The sequence below is a fragment of the Bos grunniens genome, chromosome 9 (genome assembly GCF_055505025.1).
Source record: "Bos grunniens cultivar Pamir isolate PY7600 chromosome 9, Bosgru_T2T1.0, whole genome shotgun sequence".
Taxonomy (NCBI): Eukaryota; Metazoa; Chordata; class Mammalia; order Artiodactyla; family Bovidae; genus Bos; species Bos grunniens.
The window spans coordinates 44,600,208-44,620,087 of NC_141173.1; the positions used below are offsets into that span (position 1 = coordinate 44,600,208).

The 19,880-nt window shown below is 37.3% G+C and overlaps 1 protein-coding gene across 9 annotated transcripts in view; it reads left to right on the top strand.

Annotated features, from left to right (window-relative positions):
• ATG5 (autophagy related 5) overlaps window positions 1–19,880 on the top strand; it is a 146,057-nt gene that overhangs the window by 28,442 nt on the left and 97,735 nt on the right. For 8 of the 9 annotated variants that reach the window (XM_086317523.1, XM_086317527.1, XM_086317521.1 and 5 more), the window contains 2 exons: window positions 1,506–1,584; window positions 9,928–10,090. In XM_086317523.1, coding sequence (XP_086173649.1) covers window positions 1,506–1,584; window positions 9,928–10,090 — 242 coding nt within the window. Of the gene's footprint in view, window positions 1–1,505; window positions 1,585–9,927; window positions 10,091–13,684; window positions 14,841–19,880 lie in introns of those variants that run through there. The other variant, XM_086317530.1, reaches the window with a different exon arrangement.

Below are 19,880 nucleotides of genomic sequence, written 5' to 3' on the forward strand. Positions count from 1 at the left end.
CAGTATGCTCTTTTAGTTTAAGTACCCACATTCATTTTTAATCTGATTACAGATACCTCAGAGGGACGTGAAGACTTAAAAAAGGTCTATTTTGTGAAAATGTATGGCGTTACATAGAGCTTGTACAATTTTAAGAGGTCAGAGAGAAGGACAAGAAGTGTATAGGATCTATAACTTGTTTATAGTGCAGTATTTTTTAAATTACTGTTTTTATTTCAGTTTTTAACTGAGGCTGGATTTTTTCCTGATTTCAGAATTTACTAAAGAAAGCATGCTGTAATTTAGTTGATCCAAAATAATATTCATTTCTAGTTTTGAAAGATTTGTGTTAGTTACTGACATTCAGTTAAAAGTTTGAGGGTTTTATAAAGAGATATAACACATACATGACTAAAACTACTCACTGTTTTATTTTACTAGCAAGGCATTCATCCTGAATGCATTTTAAATAAAAATATGATCTCTAATGACTGATGATTTTTCCACAATTATATTATGTAGATTATAATTTTGTTTGTATAGTAGGCAAACATAAATACTGTTAGTTAATATTTGAATTTTGGTCAGGTAATATATTTGGGTCACTCATTTTGAAATAAACTGATGTATTTTCAAAGTTTTCCGCTCTTAAACCTAGGAGTAATTCACTAATATATTATGGAGGAAAGAACAAGGCTGTGCATAAAACCAAGCAGTCCTCTATTGGCCTTTGCTGGGGGGATTATTTAATTTTGATAATTAAGTTACTTTAGATTCTTTAAAAGGGTGTAAAAAATAAGGTTTGTTCTTTGAAGTCTGCAAGATCTGTATTGTTAACTTGTTTGATACTAAATAATTTGCTTCCCTGTGAGTAATGATTATATTAGGAAATGTTCTCTTATTTAGAAGTCGCTAATTTATTATTTTCTTTTAACTTTAGATTTAGGTTATAGAAGAATATTCAGTGACTTTAGAAAATATTGACATATTGTTACATAAAAAAAAAAAACAGGTTACAGTAGTTTGTAAAGGATAAGCCTAATCTATATTTAGAATTATTTGCATAAAGAGAAGATTAGAAATTTATATGCTGTAATGTTAATAGTAATAAGTACAAAATAAGTGATTTCATGCCCCTTTAGGTACTCTTCTCAGTTCTTAAAATTGTAAAATTTAAGTTGTTTTTAAAAAAAGCTCATCATCCAAAATGAATACTGATATGATAATTAAGTGTTGCAATACTGTGACATAACAGTGCTCATGCCTGATAAAACGTTTCTTAGTACAGTTTCATTATGTATATTGAAAATTCCCTGGCGAATGAAATGGCTAGGGGGGAGTAAAACCCTGATGCCTGAAAACTTGCCATACTAGCCCAAGCAAGTAACTGTAAAATATCACCTTCCTGTGATTTGTGGTTAAAGTCCCCTAATACTTGATGTTAAAATGTACTTGAAACTTATTTTGCATTTGTAGTTTAACTTTAAATATTAATTTTTTCTTATAATGTACTCTTTAATTTTTAGGCATTATCCAATTGGTTTGCTATTTGATCTTCTTGCATCAAGTTCAGCTCTTCCTTGGAACATCACAGTACATTTTAAGGTATAGTCTATATAGCATATTCCATTTGTCTCATTTGTGGTACTACTTAGTAAATAGCCTTAGAGTAGAATTTTAAGTTGTTATGCTTTCCCATGATACTTTTATTTGCTAAACTACCATTTGTGTTTATGTGTAAGATGTCCTTCGATTTCTTTTTTACTTTTGGCACAACCATTTAAACATTTAATGTATGAGTGCCTGTTCTTTATTGGAGCTAGACACTCCATGTTTGAAATTAAATATTTTGGAATTATTTTTATTAGGGACAGCAAAATCCAGAGTGCATGTAGGCATGAGAATGGGGAAGGAGGCAACCTAACAATGAGTAACTCTAAGACTGTTTTGATGGAATGAAGAGAAGTGTTAGGAGACAGAAAGCCAAAGACTTGATATAAGTCTGTTTTGAGAAATATTAATTCCTGTGGTTTTTCAAGATTCCAGGCTAGTTTTATTGTAACCTAATTTTGTCTCAGTATTTTATAAAAATCTCATCTCTCTCTCTAACCACCCTGATTTTCCATGCCCTACCACATAAGCAGTTCACAAGTACTGCTGAAGGACAGGACCCCTTCTATTAGTTGATCACTAGGCAGTGATTCTCAAATGTGAGATATAGTGGGAGCGAAACATGTTAAGAGTTTGAAAAGTCATTTAGAAGTCTGATTTGCTTTGCATTAGGGACACTTGCCTGGCAAATCCCATGGACGGAGGGGCCTGGTGGGCTGCAGTACATGGCGTCACCAGGAGTTGGACATGATTGAGCGACTTCACTTTATTTTTTCACTTTCATGCATTGGAAAAGGAAATGGCAACCCACTCCAGTGTTCTTGCCTGGAGAATCCCAGGGACGGGGGAGCCTGGTGGGCTGCCATCTATGGGGTCACACGGAGTCGGACACGACTGAAGTGACTTAGCTGGGACACTTACTCAAAGTGAGTGCCCAAAAAAAAAAAAAAAAAAAGTGAGTGCCCAGAGGCTTTCCATATCTTTCTAAGTTGCTTTCCTTCCCATTTTTCTAAAATTGAATTTATGGTTCGTTGACATTTATTTCCCTAATATTTGGACTAAAATGCTTTAGATAGCACCATGTTCCCACAGACGTTAGTTACTATGAAACCATACAGAGGGAGGACATGGTTCTGGTATACATGAGTTTCAGTTACTATGAAAAGCCAAGTCTGCCTGTATGTATAATAATTCATGTTCAGGATAGTATGAATGTAAAACTACTTCAAGCATAAGTGTAGAGGTTCCATGTTGCCTAGCAGGTCTTTCCCATTATGTTGCAAAGTAATTCTGGTAGTTAGATTATGTGTGTGTGTGTGTGTCATACACTAAAAAACTTTGAAATCTAGGTTAAGATACATCATACCTACCTGTTTGTTTATTCATTCAACTAATACTCAGTCTACTGTGGACCAGCCAAGCAGTGTTCTAGGAGCCTGAGATATATGAGTGAAAGACACAAAAGACACTCACACACATTTTATGGTACCTAGCTGGCATTGGATTCTAGGCTGTCTGTAATTATTGATTGAATTAGTTGATGGATTGTAATAATGATAGGAAAGGCTTAGAATCTTTATGATTGGTTTACCATCATGTCAGATTTTAAGAGATTTTATATAGGGTAATGTGAAAACATTTGGAGAACATTTACCCTTAACTTAGTAAACAAATATATTCCAAATAACCAGTGCATGATGTTGTAAAATTATGCATGTGTAAAAGATTCATTCAAAGTACATGATTAGCATCAGTAATTTTAATGTAACAGAGGTCGAATGTTTATTGATGTGGTTTCAGATACCACATTAATGTTATAGTAAATTGCATACTAAAAACTACTGGGTTCTAGTCTTCAAAATGGTCAATTTAAAATGAGTTGTATATGAATTATATCTCAGTTGTTTTTTTTTTTTGTAAAAAGACACAATGGTTAGTAATTTTCCAAATTTGGAGGAGAAAACACAAGTCTATGTTTCAGAGAAGCTCAGCAAATCTAAAGCAAATAACTATATAGAAAAATACACCCAGGCACATTATAATCTTTGAAAGCCAGTTATAAACAGAAAATCTTGAAAACAGCCACCAAAAAATGACACATAAAAGAGAACAGTAGGTAAACGATGGCTGACTTTTCATCAAATAGTGGAGAACGAAGGAAAATGGAATGATATGTTAAAGCACTGAAAGAAGCTATGGGCAAGAATGAAGAGCATTGGAAATGGTAAATAAATGATAAATAGAAAAGATGACCTTTTCTTTAAAACAGAAATGATAGTTTAAGGTGATAATAGTATATTTTGGGCTTCACTGGTGGTTCAGCAGTAAAGAACCTGCCTGCAGTGCAGGAGACGTGGGTTCAGTCCCTGGGTCAGGAAGACCCCCTGGGGAAGGAAATGGCAACTCACTCTAGTATTCTTGCCTGGGAAATCCCATGGACAGAGGAGCCTGGCGGGCTATAGTCCATGGGGTCGCAAAGAGCCAGACAGGACTTGGTGACTAAATCACCACCGCCAATATAATTTTAAGGAAGGGTTAATATGTGTAAGTAAAATAGGTGACCACATTTGTCTAAAGGATGAGTCTGCAAAATCCTCACTTACTTACTTGTGGGTCCCAAATAAAAAGAAATGCAAGAGGCAAAATGATCATCTAGGAAGTCTTTACAAATAGCTGAGGAAAGCAGAGAAGTGAAAAGCAAGGGAGAAAGGGAAGGATATACTGAACTGAATGCAGAGTTCCAGAGAATTGCAGGGAGAGATGAGAAGGCTTTCTTAAATGAACAATGCAAAGAAGTAGAGAAAAGCAATAGAATGGGAAAGACTAGAGATCTCTTCAAGAAAGTTGGAGAGATCAAGGGAACATTTCATGCAAGGATGGGCATGATAAAGGACAGAAACAGTCAGGACCTAATAGAAGCAGAAGATATTAGGAAGTAGTAGCAAGAATACTCATATGAACTATACAAAAAAGGTCTTAATGACCCAGATAACCATGATGGTGTGGTCACTCACTTAGAGCCAGACATCCTGGAGTGTAAAGTCAAGTGAGCCTTAGGAAGCATTAAGTACCAACAAAGTTAGTGGAAATAATGGAATTTCAGCTGAGCTATTTAAAATCCTAAAAGATGATGCTATTGAAGTTCTACATTCAATATGTCAGCAAATTTGGAAAACTCAGCAGTGGCCATGGGACTGGAAAAATTCAGTTTTATTTCAATCCCGAAGAAGAGCAATGTCAAAGAATGTTCAGGCTACCATACAGTTGTGCTCATTTCTCATGCTAGTAAGATTATGCTCAAAATCCTTTAAATTAAACTTCAACAGTATGTGAACCAAGAACTTCCACATGTACAAGCTGGGTTTAGAAAAGGCAGAGGAACCAGAGATCAAATTGCCAACGTTCATTGGATCATAGAGAAAGCAAGGGGATTCCAGAAAAACATCTGCTTCATTGACTATGCTAAAACCTTTGACTGTGTGGATCACAACAAAATGGAAAATTCTTAAAGAGATGGGAATACCAGACCACCATACCTGTCTCCTGAGAAACCTGTATGCAAGTTAAGAAGCAACAGTTAGAACTTCACATGGAACAGTTGACTTAAGATCATGACATCCTGTGCCATCACTTCATGGCAAATAGAAGGAGAAAAAGTAGAAGCAGTGACAGATTTTATTTTCTTGGGCTCCAAAATCACTGATGATGGTGACTGCAACCATGAAATTAAAGGACACTTGCTCCTTGGAAGGAAAGCTATGACAAAGCTATACAGCATATTCAAAAGCAGAGACATTACTTTGCCAACAAAGGTCCATATAGTCAAAGCTATGGGTTTTCCAGTAGTCAGGTATGGATGTGAGTGCTGGACCATAAAGAAGGCTGAGCACCAAATAATGGATGATTTTGAACTGTGGTGCTAGAGAAGACTCTCGAGAGTCTCTTGGAAGCAAGGAGATCAAACCAGTCAATCCTAAAGGAAATCTTTCCTGAATATTCATTGGAAGAACTCACGTGGAAGCTGAAGTTCCAATATTTTGGCCACCTAATATGAAGAGCCGACTCATTGCAAAAGACCCTGATGCTGGGAAAGATCGAAGGCAAAGGAGAAAAGGGCAGCAGAGGATGAGATAGTTAGATGGCATCACTTGCTCAATGGACATGAATTTGAGCAAACTCTGAGAGAGAGTGAAGGACAGGGAAGCCTGGCGTGCTAACAACCCGTAGTGTTGCAGAGTGTCTGACAAAACAACTGAACAACAGCAAAGAAGAAATCACAAGGGAGGTTTTAAAGTATTTCAAGCTGAATGATAGTGGAAACACAACATATTAAAGTTGGTGAGAGTCACCTAAAGCAGTGCTTAGAGGGAATTGAAAAACTTTGTATAGTACAAAAACACAATTTCTGATATCAGGAATGAAAAATACTACATCCTGTTAAGTATTAATAGGATAGTAAGAAATATTATGAACAACTTTATGCCAGTAAATTTGATAAATGGATAAATTCAGTAAAAAGAAGTAGCAGATATGAATAGCCCCTAAATATATATATATATATATATATAAAGGTTGAATTTGTAATTTAAAAGAAACGTTCTCACAAAGTAAAATTCCTTGCCTAGTTTCATGCGTGGTAAATTCTAGCAAATATTTAAGGAATTAAACAATATCAGTCTTTAGACTTTTTCCAGAAATAGAAGGGGAGAGAATAATTCCTAACTTGTTTTACAGGCCGTAGTAAAGATATTAAAAGAAAATTGCAGGCCAACATTTCTGATGAGCTTAGATGCAGACACTCAGAAAAATACAAGCAAATCAAATCCAGCAACGTGAAAAAGGATAATACACCGTGACCATGTTATAATTTCCCACAAATACAAGAGTGACTCAACTTTCATTGTCAATGAATTGATGTAAATTTAACACATTAGCAGAAAAAGTAGAGAAATCATGATGTGATGAACATATGCAAAAAAAGCTTTTGACAAAATTTAGTACCCATTTTCATCAAAACTCTCAGATTTATTTAGGGTGGAGATTGAACAGAACTTGATGGCTGGTGGGAAACAGGGAGGAGGAGGACTCAGCGTTACATGGAAGATGATTTTTTGTTTTGCTCTATTGTCATAATACAGCTTATGATACTATTATTAATAGATTGAATGGACTCTCCCTCCCCCCCACTCACTTTGTAAGTAGTTTCAATTTAGTGTTTCATTTAGTATTATTTGGTTATTTCTAATATGTCTGGACATATTCCAGGCTGCCTGGATTAATATTTTATCTAAAGGACACAGGTAATATTACATAAGTAAATGGAACCTTTCAGGGTAAAAGTGAAATTAGATATAGTTTATCAGGATTCTGACTTGGAAGATAAATGAAAGCAAGTAAAACATGGTGTTGAAGTTGCTGCCTTTATTTGCAAGAATTTGTTTGGACTGACAAGATTATGTAAGAAGAGATTTAGAAATGTAATGTAACAAATAGAGATTCTGCTTGTAATTTTATTGTGAAGCTTTCAAAAAGAAGATTTCCCACCCCAGCGCAAGCTCATCATGGGAAGAAGAGCATTTCATAAAAAGGATCTGAGGGGTTTGGCCAAGACCTTTGACGCTGTATTCGTGGCAACTGTTAATTCAGCTGCTATGGCTGCCTAAGCATAGCAGGCTGTTTCTGCTCTCGTGCTTCCCCAGAGTTCACTAGAGTCCACCTCTCTCCTACATAGAGATGTAGGGCATTCTCTGTGGAAGGGTAGGTGTACAAATACGCACTCTCTTGACAGACCCCTCTCTTTTACTATAAAGACTGATTATTTGGAATTGTCAGCTATCGGTTATAGGTGTCAGCATTAGAAGTTTAGAAACCTGCAAAGCAATGGAAGTCTGGGAAAAGCAAAACCTCAGTACCGTTCTGGTTGTAAGAGCCATTGAAAGAATTAGCAGCCTATGCTGATGCAGCAATAAAAAATGGTGGGATTTTTTTTTTTCCTCCTGATTTCTCAAACTGGTGGTTTGAGAGATCTAACTCCTTTTTTTTTTTCATAATCAGGTTGCATACAATTTTAAGAAATTCTAACAGTTTTTGAGCTCAACTAGGTCTTCCCCTGGTGGCTCAAATGGTAAAGAATCTGCCTGTAATGCATGAGACCTGGGTTCAATCCCTGGGTCAGGAAGTTCCCCTGGAGGAAGAAATGACAACCCACTCCAGTATTCTTGCTTGGAGAATTTCATGGACAGAGGAGCCTGGTGAACTATAGCCCATGGGGTCACAGAGAGTTGGACACAACTGAGCGACTAACACTTGAACTTTTCAGGTCATAATTCAGACTACATGAAAACAGTCTTTTTTTGGAGTATGAACTTTTATATTTTCTGCCACACATTCATAACCAGAATGGATAATTAGCAGCACAGTGAACTGTATAATATCTGAATAAAGCCCATCTAATTTTATAGATCAAGTATAACAAAACTAAAATTTTTTTTAAGTAGCAATAATTATCATAATGCTTGTCCATTTGACTGTAATAGAATTGATATGATATGCACTCAATTCTTTGTCCTGGTCCAGAAGCCAGGGTAAATCCCTTCAGTCTAGCTAATAGAAAGCAAATATAGCTGACTGTAAAGTTGCTTGAGGCATGGACACTCTCTGTTGCCCATATCTCTCTCATCTTTTAGTTTTGTCTGTCACGCATACTCTTTTGCCTTCTCGTTGTTATGAAATTTTATATTTTCTCCTCTTCTTTGCCTTTGTGTGCCTGTGTCTGAAAGCATCCATCTTAATTCTTCATGGGCTTCTAGTTCAAGAGCACCGTGAATCTGGAATCCTTTTGTACCTAAGAGAGACAATTTGGTGGTCTCAGCTGTTTCCTTCTGCTCTAATGGGTAGTTATATAGTGGCTCATGTTTTACTCAGCAGAAGCTGTAGGCCTGAACTCTGTGAGAATAGAGGGAGATGTGACTGATAATTTGTATTTTAAAAATGTGATTTAGGAGATAGCCATAGGTAATCAAGTGCCTATTCTTTTGGTAGGAAGGCATCTGTGGTAAATTTCCTTGTCATTTAGGAGCTATCTATGACTTGGGTAATTGAGTGTTTTCTGTTAATACAATAGCTTGAGTAGGCTGTAACTAAGTGCTATTTTCTGCCATTATTATTTGACTCAATTTTTATTAAAGGACTTATAGAACAATATCTTGTTTTGGTAAGATAATGTTTGAATATAATCATTAAATACATATTTAGGTCTTAGGGAGGAAGTGGTATTGCATAGTGGTTTAAAAGCTGGGACTGTTGAGTCAGACTAATCCTAGCTCCACCACTTGCAAGCTGTGCGATTGTATTTACTCCCAGAGCTTTATTTATATATATTTTTAATCTGTAAAATAGCAATAACAGTAATGTTTACCTCAAGAGTTGTTATGAAAATTATATAATCCGTATTAAAAGTCTTGGTACAGTGTCACATACTAAGTGTTCTATATTAGAGTTAGCTGTTATTGTTAATATCTTTTTTTTTTTTTTGGTGAAAAGTGCATTAGTCATCTCATTTACATAAATGCTATTTGTCCAGTGATCCTTGCCTCAACTGCCTAAAAGATTCAGTGAAGGTAAAGAATGTAAATTTAGCTATTTGACCTTACATTTTAACAGCTTTGTTAAGCTCTAATTGACGTAAAGCAAATTATACATGTTAAAAGTGCACACTTAGATAAGTTTATACCACAGTTTATATATTTGTTTACCTGTTGACATTTGGGTTGTTTCCTGTGTTCTTACTGCTGCAAATAAAGCAGCTATGAACATTAATATACAATTCTTTGTGTGGACACATGCTTTTATTGGTCTTAAGTAAATACTAGTTACAGAATATCAGATGATAAATGTTTGTTTGCTTTTTTAAAGAAACTGCCAGCCTGTTTTCCAAAGTGGTTGTACCATTTTGCTTTTCCATCCTCATTCTTGCTAGTACTTGGTACAGTTGGTCAAAAAGTTGTTGGGTTGGCCCAAAAGTTTGTTCAGGGCAGGGAAACTGAAACAACTTTTTGGCCATCCTAATATTTTTAGAATTGCTCTTTCATATCTTTTTTCAAGTTGTATAAATTCATACCATATCACACAGGGATTAGAGAAAGTCAGACTATGCCAGATAGCTAAAGATTTTTAAGTTAACTTTTAAAATATTTGGAGTTATGTCAAAATCTCTATTGTGAAGGTATGAGGTGGTTTGGTTAAAATATTGAAAAATTGTGGGAGATAACAGTTCTTGAGGCACTAATTTTGTAATGTGCATACCTGTTTAATGTGTGTATTTTTTTCTTTTGATAGAGTTTTCCAGAAAAGGACCTTCTACACTGTCCATCTAAGGATGTAATTGAAGCTCATTTTATGTCTTGTGTGAAAGAAGCTGATGCTTTAAAGCACAAAAGTCAAGTAATCAATGAAATGCAGAAAAAAGATCACAAGCAACTCTGGATGGGTTTACAAAATGGTAAATATAGCAGTGTTTAGTTTCACAATACCACTTTATGAAGTATGAAGTAACTGTATCCTGTGAGTAGTTGGTACATCTTAGGGTTGGTGGTACAAGTTTAAATTGCAGCCTCTGTGCACAAAATTTCACAAAGAAGCTACCTTTGGTCATCCCTTACTTAGCTTGTACTGTTCTAGCATCCTCTCTTCCTGAATTTCCTAGCATTAGACAGATTGCTTTGCCCATGACATAAGACAGGATAAACTTCCTGTTTTTAGCTTTTGGAAAAAGTGGCCTTACTTACAGTCATGATGTTTCTGGAACTGTAACTGAATACCCTCTGAATGTACCAAAATACCTCCACTTGTGTAGGGGCACAGACTCTAGTCTCTGCTTTCTCAGAACAGTAAGCCTTGCTTTGTGCTCAGATTCTCCCTTTCCTGGCTGGGATTTAGAAAATACACTCCAGGGAAAAGCTGAGGGCAGTCTGCACCTTACTGCTGTGTTCTCTGTCTCTTAGAGATCATAGTTCCTTAACCTTGCCTACAATTGATTGCCCTCCAGTGTCTTCACACAGTTCTGTGTACAGGCACTTCTCACTTTGCATGGGTCAAATCTGCATGAATTTCAGTTAACATGCTTTAGTTAAATAATGCAAGTTCTTCAGTGATTATGTGACAGCAGATACACATCATAATCAGTGACCAATCATGCCACTCCTTTCAGCATCTTTTTTTTTTTTTTTTTTATTCAACCCATCCTGAACCCTCCTCCCTCCCAACCTCCCCATACCATCCCCCTGGGCCTTCCCAGCGCACCAGCCCCAAGCATCCAGCATCGTGCACTGAACCTGGACTGGCATCTCGTTTCATACATGACATTTCACATGTTTCAATGACATTCTCCCAAATCTTCCCACCCTCTCCCACAGAGTCCATAAGACTGTTCTATACATCAGTGTCTCTTTTGCTGTCTCGTACACAGGGTTATCGTTACCATCTTTCTAAATTCCATATACATGCGTTAGTATACTGTATTTATGTTTTTCCTTCTGGCTTACTTCACTCTGTATAATAGTCTCCAGTTTCATCCACCTCATTAGAACTGATTCAAATGTATTCTTTTTAATGGCTGAGTAATACTCCATTGTGTATATGTACCACAGCTTTCTTATCCATTCATCTGCTGATGGACATCTAGGTTGCTTCCATGTCCTGGCTATTATAAACAGTGCTGCGATGAACATTGGGGTACACGTGTCTCTTTCCCTTCTGGTTTCCTCAGTGTGTATGCCCAGCAGTGGGATTGCTGGATCATAAGGCAGTTCTATTTCCAGTTTTTTAAGGAATCTCCACACTGTTCTCCATAGTGGCTGTACTAATTTGCATTCCCACCAACAGTGTAAGAGGGTTCCCTTTTCTCCACACCCTCTCCAGCATTTATTATTTGTAGACTTTTGGATCGCAGCCATTCTGACTGGTGTGAAATGGTACCTCATCCTTTCAGCATCTTGTCAGTGAATGGTCCTTATACAGCTGTTACGTTGTTCACTCACAGAGCGCAAAGCATTGTTGCTTCCTTGTATCCATTGATAAACTCATGTAACATTTGTAAAACTGGATTACTGAAAGGGGGAATTAGCCAAGAAAGATGAAAGTGTAGCAAAGAAACAAAAAGTGATAGTGCTGGAAGTGAAATTTGAATGAAATGCAGTGGAATTTTAGAATATATAACTGTGAGACTCTTGACACTACCAGATTGAGGGACTTCAGAAATGCAGCCATAGGAACTTAGTAAAGGCAAACTCTTCCACACACATGAGTGAACTGGTTGTGTTGAAAAGGATGAAATTATCCCGGAGGGATTGATGCTGGCAAAAATATCTCATTAAAGGAACAGGGATATTTCTGACCTTGAAAGTGCAAGTAACATATTTGAAGTTGATCCAGACTTAGAAAGGAGTATGACAGTTTGCCAAGGTTCAGGAAAGATGCTTGCTTGTAAGTTATATGTCAAGAAAGCAAGCACTGTTTAAATTGTGCTTGAGTTTTACAAATAAAGTCCTTCAATTCTCCGTGTTCCTAATGTTTTAATTGGTGCACTATAAATAACACAGCGTACTAAATAAATATTAGTTTTCTTTACTTTTTTCATTTTCCTGTGCCTTTATAACCATCAGAGTTTTTAATGTTTTGACAGTTTTCTAAACGGTCATAGACAGTTGTACATTTTCTCATTATTAGGATCACTTTGCATGGTTTCATCTTGCATGATCACTTTTCCAGTTCTGTACTACTGTGCAGAGCAAGGACTGTCTATATTTTTCCCATCTTTGATAGTTATTGTACCAACTTGGCACAATAAGAAAGCTGCTCTTTCATGGCAACAACTAGAATAAGAGAAACCCCTCTTACTCCCTTAAAACAAAATAATTGAAAAAATATGATAGTTTTATCTTTTGTACTGCATAATTACCATGTCAAAGAGATGTCTGTAGTTATTTAGTATTTATTAAACTTTCATTATGAAAACTGCAGGGCATTGTCTTTGACTTCTGTAGTACAAAAGGTATATGTTTTATGACGTGTCCTATAAATTTTCTCGTTTATTTCAAGTTTCTTATATTTGATCCAAGTTACATGGAGTTGCTCCTTAGTTTTGTATTTGTGCCTCTCGTATGTATCAGTTAGGTTGTAAGCTTTGCAAAAGGAAGGCACCAGGCCTTTCACCTCATTTGTATTACTGAGTACATATATTCTTACTAAGTGATCAAAAGAGTTTACAACCCCTTAAGAAGGAGTACTTTTTCTTTGTCCTGACTGGCTGTTTGTAGATGAAGTGGCATTTCAGGAGGCTTATGAATAAGATTATTTAAATGCAATAAGACAGAAATATCCTAAAGAGAGAAGGGATCTGAGAGTAATTTGGCTTCGGAATATAAGTAAATAATTTAGATAGACTTTTAAATAGATGTTCTTGAAATCTATCATGAGGATGATGAGTCAGCTATAGAGAGCCCAGGGATTCTGCAGAGGATTCTAAAAATGATTGAACTCTTTCAGCTGGGGCATTGCATAATTGGGTACAGAAGGTAATGGGTAAGAGTTGTGAAAACAACAAAGGTGTGGTTTTTAGTCTCAGTTCTTCTGGCAGCTCCTTTGGGCAAGTCACTCAATCCGGATCTTTAGCTTCAGTTTCTTTATCTGTAAAACAAAAGAATATCTGCTTTGTTTTCTTATGTGTCTTTAGAAGATTTTATGAAATGCTAATATAGTTTATGTGAAGGAGTTTGAAAGGAAGTAAAGCTGTCTTGATAAAATACTGAGAAGTCACTTTGGAAACTCTGGAACAGGGGCTGGCAAACTGTGGTCATGAGCCAGCTACCTGTTTTTGTAAATAAAGCTTTATTAGACCCCTGCCACCCCAGTTCATTTAAGTATTGTTTATAGCTATTTTCATGGTACAGCTGCTGAGTTAATAGTTTTGGAAGAGACCATGTGGCCCACAACTTATAATATTTACTCTCTAACCCTTTTACAAAACATTTGTGAGCCTACAGGTTATTAAACCAATAGCTTTTATTTATCATTGATCTAAAGCATGACTTCCCAGGTGGCGCTGGTGGTAAAGGACTCACCTGCCAATGCAGAAGACATTAGAGATGTGGGTTTGATCCCTGAGTCAGGAAGATCCATTGGAGGAGGGCATGGCAACCCCTCCAGTATTCCAGTTCTCTTGCCTGGAGAATCCCGTGGACAGAGGAGCCTGGCGTGCTACAGTCCACAGGGTCGCAAAGAGTTGGACACAACTGAAGTGACTTAGCACGCACGCATGCAGAGCATGACTCATCATGTCACACTTTCAGAACTTGGTATAAACGTATCAGATTTAGTCTAATAACTGCCTTCGTTGCAATTTTTTTGGCCTAAAATTCCTTTTTTCCTGTTTTTGTCTTAGCTTATATAGTCTTTCTTGGTTGTGTGACTGTTTTAAAGTTATTTTTATTCACTTCACTTTTATTAAAGTACTTTTCAAATTGAGTTTCATAAATTCCAACTTAAAATGGTATGTGGTTAAATTATACTTTATTCCTTTTTTAGCTATAAATTATTTTTGTAGCTATTATGTTTGGTTTTATTGCTACTGGTAATGATTGAGTTTACACACTCCAAATCCTACATGTGGAGTCCTGTGGAAACTCAACTTTTTAAAGGTGAAATATACATTTAGGAAATCTTAAGCTGGGTAAAATGTTGACTGTTGCCTGCATTAAGGTAAATTGGTGAAAGGTGGGTGTAGTAGTTCATTCTGTTCCTTCTTCCTGGAATAACCTTTTCCTTTCTTTTAGTCTGTTTAATTTTTTACTTAATGTTTTAATGTTCCTCTCTGTTATCACCCTCTACGTGAAATCTTGCCTCTTTCATTGTTTTTTTAGCCAACGAAGTATCTTTTGAACATCTATCAGGTACCTGACACCATACTAGGAGCTAGTGATCACCCAGCAGTGATAGAACAAACATGGATCCTGTTTTGATGAAACTTACAGCCAGGTGGAGGCAGAACCATTTATATTTTCATGCTGTTACGGCTCCTTGTCCATTCATCTGCATTTTTGCTCTCATGTTTCACACTCTGGTATAGTTATGGTTTATGTATTCTGGTAGAATATAACTTTCTCTTGCTTATAGTATATCATGCATTTTCTGTATCCCCAGTACCAAGTATACCTTTAGGCATAGAATGGACAAAATAAATATTGACTGACTGACTCCTTTATTTTAATCCTATCTAGTACAGCCAGGAAATGTTAACAGCTTTTCATAAATAGATTAATATTAGTGTAAAAAAGAGGAAGTACCTGTAACAATTTTAATATGGAAGTCGTTTTTTATATTTAAGAATTTTTCCATCCAAAAGAAAGTCTTATAAATTTGTTAGGGCAAAGATGTTTCACCTGTTGTTTAGTGTAATTGTAAATTGGCAGAACTGAGACAAAGCAGATGGTAAATTTATTTCATTCAGAACTGCACCTGTAGAACATAGCAACTAAACAATTTAATCAATTTTTGAATACTTTCAAATGCTAATTTTAATTTTTCAGGTCTCTGTGAAAGAGAAATAAGAAAAGCTTTTGAAACCAAGAAAACTCATTTAAGACATACTGTGCCTTTCAGTGTTTTTTACCGGTTTTCATTTTAGTTACAAGAGTATCTAAGCTCTCCTTGAAACAAAGGTAATGACCACAAAGAAAGAAAAGAAAGTAGCATTTTTATTATTTATGAGGAACTTGTCACTATGTTTGCAGGCTATTTTCTATTAAATGTCAGAAGGTTCTTCTTCTAAGCTAGAGATTTGAAGAAATCTCTAAAAAATATTTTTAAGATAATATATGACAGTTTTTAGCTTTGACTTTCTGGGTATACCAAAAAAGAAAAGATGATATCAAATAAGTTCCATAGACCTTCAAATAAATGCAAGTTTTGACTGCTAATTATTGAAAATTTACATTGTTTATAAAGTATTATTAATCCTTTGAGCTAAGTAATGTTTTAGAGGCATTATTTGGCAATGTACCATTTTAAATTAAAACTGATTTTTAAGAGAAAATAGTGATTTCACTTTCATGCATTGGAGAAGGAAGTGGCAACCCACTCCAGTGTTCTTGCCTGGAGAATCCCAGGGACGGGGGAGTCTGGTGGACTGCCGTCTATGGAGTCACACTGAAGAGACTTAGCAGCAGCAGCAGCAGCAGTGATTAACCAAAGGTGAATTTTATGATAAGTTGTAGCATTTTGAAAATACTTTTGCTTGTTAGGTGATGTAAAACAATGATTCTAGCAGGCTTATACAATAGAGATAGTTGGTCTGTATTTGCATTGCTTGGTTTTTGTCAGCTGGACTGAGACTGAGTATTGGACTGAGAATCTATTGGTCCAAGAAGGCACTGGGCCTGGTCTTTCTTTGCTTCTCTACTATTAGTTGTGTGCCCATAGTAGATCACTCTTCTCTCTAAACTGGAGTTTCCTTATAAATGTTGAGGTGGTTATACCTCACAAGACTCAAACTCATGACTGTCCAGTGGTAATCACTTAACACTTGAATTCTGATGATTAGATATTTCCAGAGGATTTCCTGGAAGAATAGTTATTGTTTATCATTTCTCTCTCCCTCTTTCTCACTTTACCTCTCCTTTCCTCCTTGGCCTTTTTAAGCAGGACTTAGGTACAAGGCAGTAGATAAGTTTTCTAGAAATAAATGTGGTATCATAGAAAGACTACTAAAACAGAAAGACAAGAGATTTTTGGACTTAAATCTCTATCTTGAAGCTTCCTTTCTGTGCTGTTATCTTAGTGTCAGTGCTGTTCCAATGTGTAAGTGGTGTGGAAGGAGATTCCTAAGTTGAACTGTCAATAGGAAGCATAAGTACTCTTCTTGAAGCTTTTGTCTTAATGAAAGGTCACTATTTGGTAAACTTCCTTTCTTTAGAAAAACTCAGTGTTGTTTTTTTTTTTTTTTTTTAATCAGTCATGAGAACACTGGGATCATTTTGTATAAATAAGAGCAGAGAAAATAGCGTGACGAGTGTCCACATATCCATCACCCAGCCTCAGCAGTTATTAGTATATGGTCAGTCTTGTTTCATCTATTCTCACCCCTCCTCCACTTTTGAGTTTATAGAAATTAGATTAATGCCACCAAGATTGCTCACAGATTTATATTCTTCACAGACTTTATCCTCTGATATTTAATCAAGTCTTGGAACCAGCTCTCTGTACAGGAGAGTTATGCCCAGATCCTGGTAGTATGGATTAGCCCATTATAAGAATCCACCATGTGCCAGGCACTGTGCTGGGCATAGGGGCCACTGGGCTGAATACAACAGCCATGATTCCTCCCCTCAGAGTTTGCAGCCTGGTGGGGGAGGCAGACATTAAACAGACAGTCTTTGAATAATTATTACATTTATGGTTTGGGCTGTAGAGGAAAGGATAGGGAGCAGAGTGGTTGTGATGAAAGTGTTCCCAGCATAGGGAATGATACGGGTTAGTCTGAGGAGCAGAAAAGAGCTTAATAAATTCTGGAAGCACTTAAGAAGGCTATTCTGACGAGGGCATGGTGATCAAGATAAGTCATTTTTTTGATACCCAGTCCCTTAAATACCATCATAAAAAGAAGCATAAGTCACTTTGATGCTATTCATATTTTAAAATTTATGCTGGTTTCTGCTAATTACTGTTTTCTGAATGCTCAAAAACATAAAACTTCGCTAAAGATTGATGTCAGGCTTACCAGTTGATAAAATCCATTCATATTTTTAGGTTGAAGCATTTGTCTGTCTGCTGACCTCAAGCATCTCTCTCATTTTCCATTGTTTCATAAGATTATTGGCATTGGTTTTGTAATCCTATCTTTAAGTTCTTTTCGTGTCCACTGAAGTAATTTTCCTTTATCTGAAGGCTTACATTAATTTTTAAAGCCGAGTACCTGCTGTTAGGTCTGAGTTTTTTGAAGCATCATTTTAATTTTAGCTATGTTTTCACACATTTCTTCTTTGAAAATCACTCTGTTGTTGAAGAAAATGGAAACTAAAGAGAAGCTGGATAGTTGAGCTCTCTGTTGTCTCTTAATACGATACTGTCTTTCCCAATAATGTTCTCCTTGCATTCCTTTGCCATGCATGGTTTATGAAGCTTGTTTTGTTTTTCCTCTTTTTTTTTTTTTTAAAATAAACCCCACTCCAGTACTCTTGCCTGGAATATCCCACAGACAGGAGTCTGGTAGGCTGCAGTCCATGGGGTCTCGAAGAGTCGGACACGACTGAGCGACTTCCCTTTCACTTTTTACTTTCATGCATTGGAGAAGGAAATGGCAACCCACTCCAGTGTTCTTGCCTGGAGAATCCCAGGGACGGCAGAGCCTGGTGGGCCGCTGTCTAGGGGGTCTCACAGAGTCAGACACGACTGAAGCGACTTAGCAGCAGCAGCATCTCATCCTTGTTGTTAACCTTCCTACACTCTTCATCTTCTTTTTTCAATGTGCCTTAGGTGTCACAGACATAATTTCTCATACAAAATCTCATCTGTTGTTAGTATTTGGCCTCCAGTTCATTTATTTATTTTGGGCTTTGCTGGGTCTTGGTGCCGCGTGACTTTGGTTTGGGGGATGGGGGTGCCTCTCTCTAGTTGCAACGCTCAGGCTTCTCATTGTGGTGGCTTCTCTCGTTGTGGAGCACAGGCTCTAGGACATGTGGGCTTCGGTAGTTGCAGCACATGGGCTTCGGTAGTTGCGGCTCCTGGGCTCTAGAGCACAGGCTCAGTAGTTATGGTGCAGGGGCTTAGCTGTTCCACAACATGTGAGATCTTCCTGGATTAGGGACCAAACTCGTGTCTCCTGCCTTGGCAGACAGATTCTTTACCACTGAGCCACCAGGGAAGCCCCCTCCCACTGTTTTTACATACCCCTTTTATTAGGATTCTGCCGAGAAATAGAATGAACACACACATATGGAGGTTTATTATGAGGAATTGACTTATGTGATTTTCGAGGCTTAGAAGTCCCACAATCTGCCTTCTGCAAGCTGAAGACTCGAAAAAGTCAATGGTGTAATTCAGTCCAAGTCCGAAGTCCTGAGAACCAAGGATCCTACTGGTATAAATCCTGGTCTAATGGTAGGAAAAGATGAGATGTCTCAGTTCAAGAAATGGGGCAGAAAAAAGGGGGGGGGGCAGATTCCTGTTTCCTCTGCCTTACTTTTTGTTCTGTTCACATTCTCGGCTGATGGGATCATGTCCACATTGCCGTGGGCCATCTACTGAAATGCCACATACTCATATATGCTAATCTCAGCACAAAACACTCTCACAGGCACACTCAGAAATGTTTAGTCTGGGCAGCCATGGCTGGTCAAATTGACACACAAAAAAATTCCATCACATTCATGCTATAACTTGGTTCATCTTTTATGGGTGTCATTTTAATATTAATTCATTGAACAGGTAATTATTCAATCCATACTGAAGATAAAGTAGTGAACAAAATAGAACTTCCTGCCCTTATGCAACTTACATTATAGTGGGGGAGGTAGACAATAAGTATACATAGAAGTAAAATGCATTATACGCCTTGTGATGAGCGGCGTCATGGGAGAAAAAGCATGCAAAGAGAGAACATTCTGTGTTGGGAGAGGGCATTGCTATTTTTAATCAGGGGGTCACAGAAGGTATCACTGGTTGGATGACATTAAATGAAGATCTGAAGCAGGACCATGCTTTTATCTGGGGTGAATAATACCTTCCTAGGCAGAAGGAGGAGAAGGCAGTGGCACCCCACTCCAGTACTCTTGCCTGGAAAATCCCATGGATGGAGGAGCCTGGTGGGCTGCAGACCATGGGGTCGCCAAGAGTCGGACACGACTGAGCGACTTCCCTTTCACTTTTCACTTTCATGCAGTGGAGAAGGAAATGGCAACCCACTCCAGTGTTCTTGCCTGGAGAATCCCAGGGATGGGGGAGCCTGGTGGGCTGCCGTCTATGGGGTCGCACAGAGTCGGACACGACTGAAGCGACTTAGCAGCAGCAGCAGCAGCAGGCAGAAGGAACAGCAGGGCCCTCAGGTGGGGGAAAGTACTAGGTAATGTTGAAGAACAATCCTATTTTTAGCTTTCACCAAAAGTGAGAGATAACTTAAATGTTTTCCCCTGGGATACCCTTCTCCTCTAGTGTGCGTGTCAGATTTCTCTTCTTACTTGTGAGACCAGTCTATCCTGCAGTCTCATCATTAAAAAAAAATTCTGTGTAGCAAAAATGTC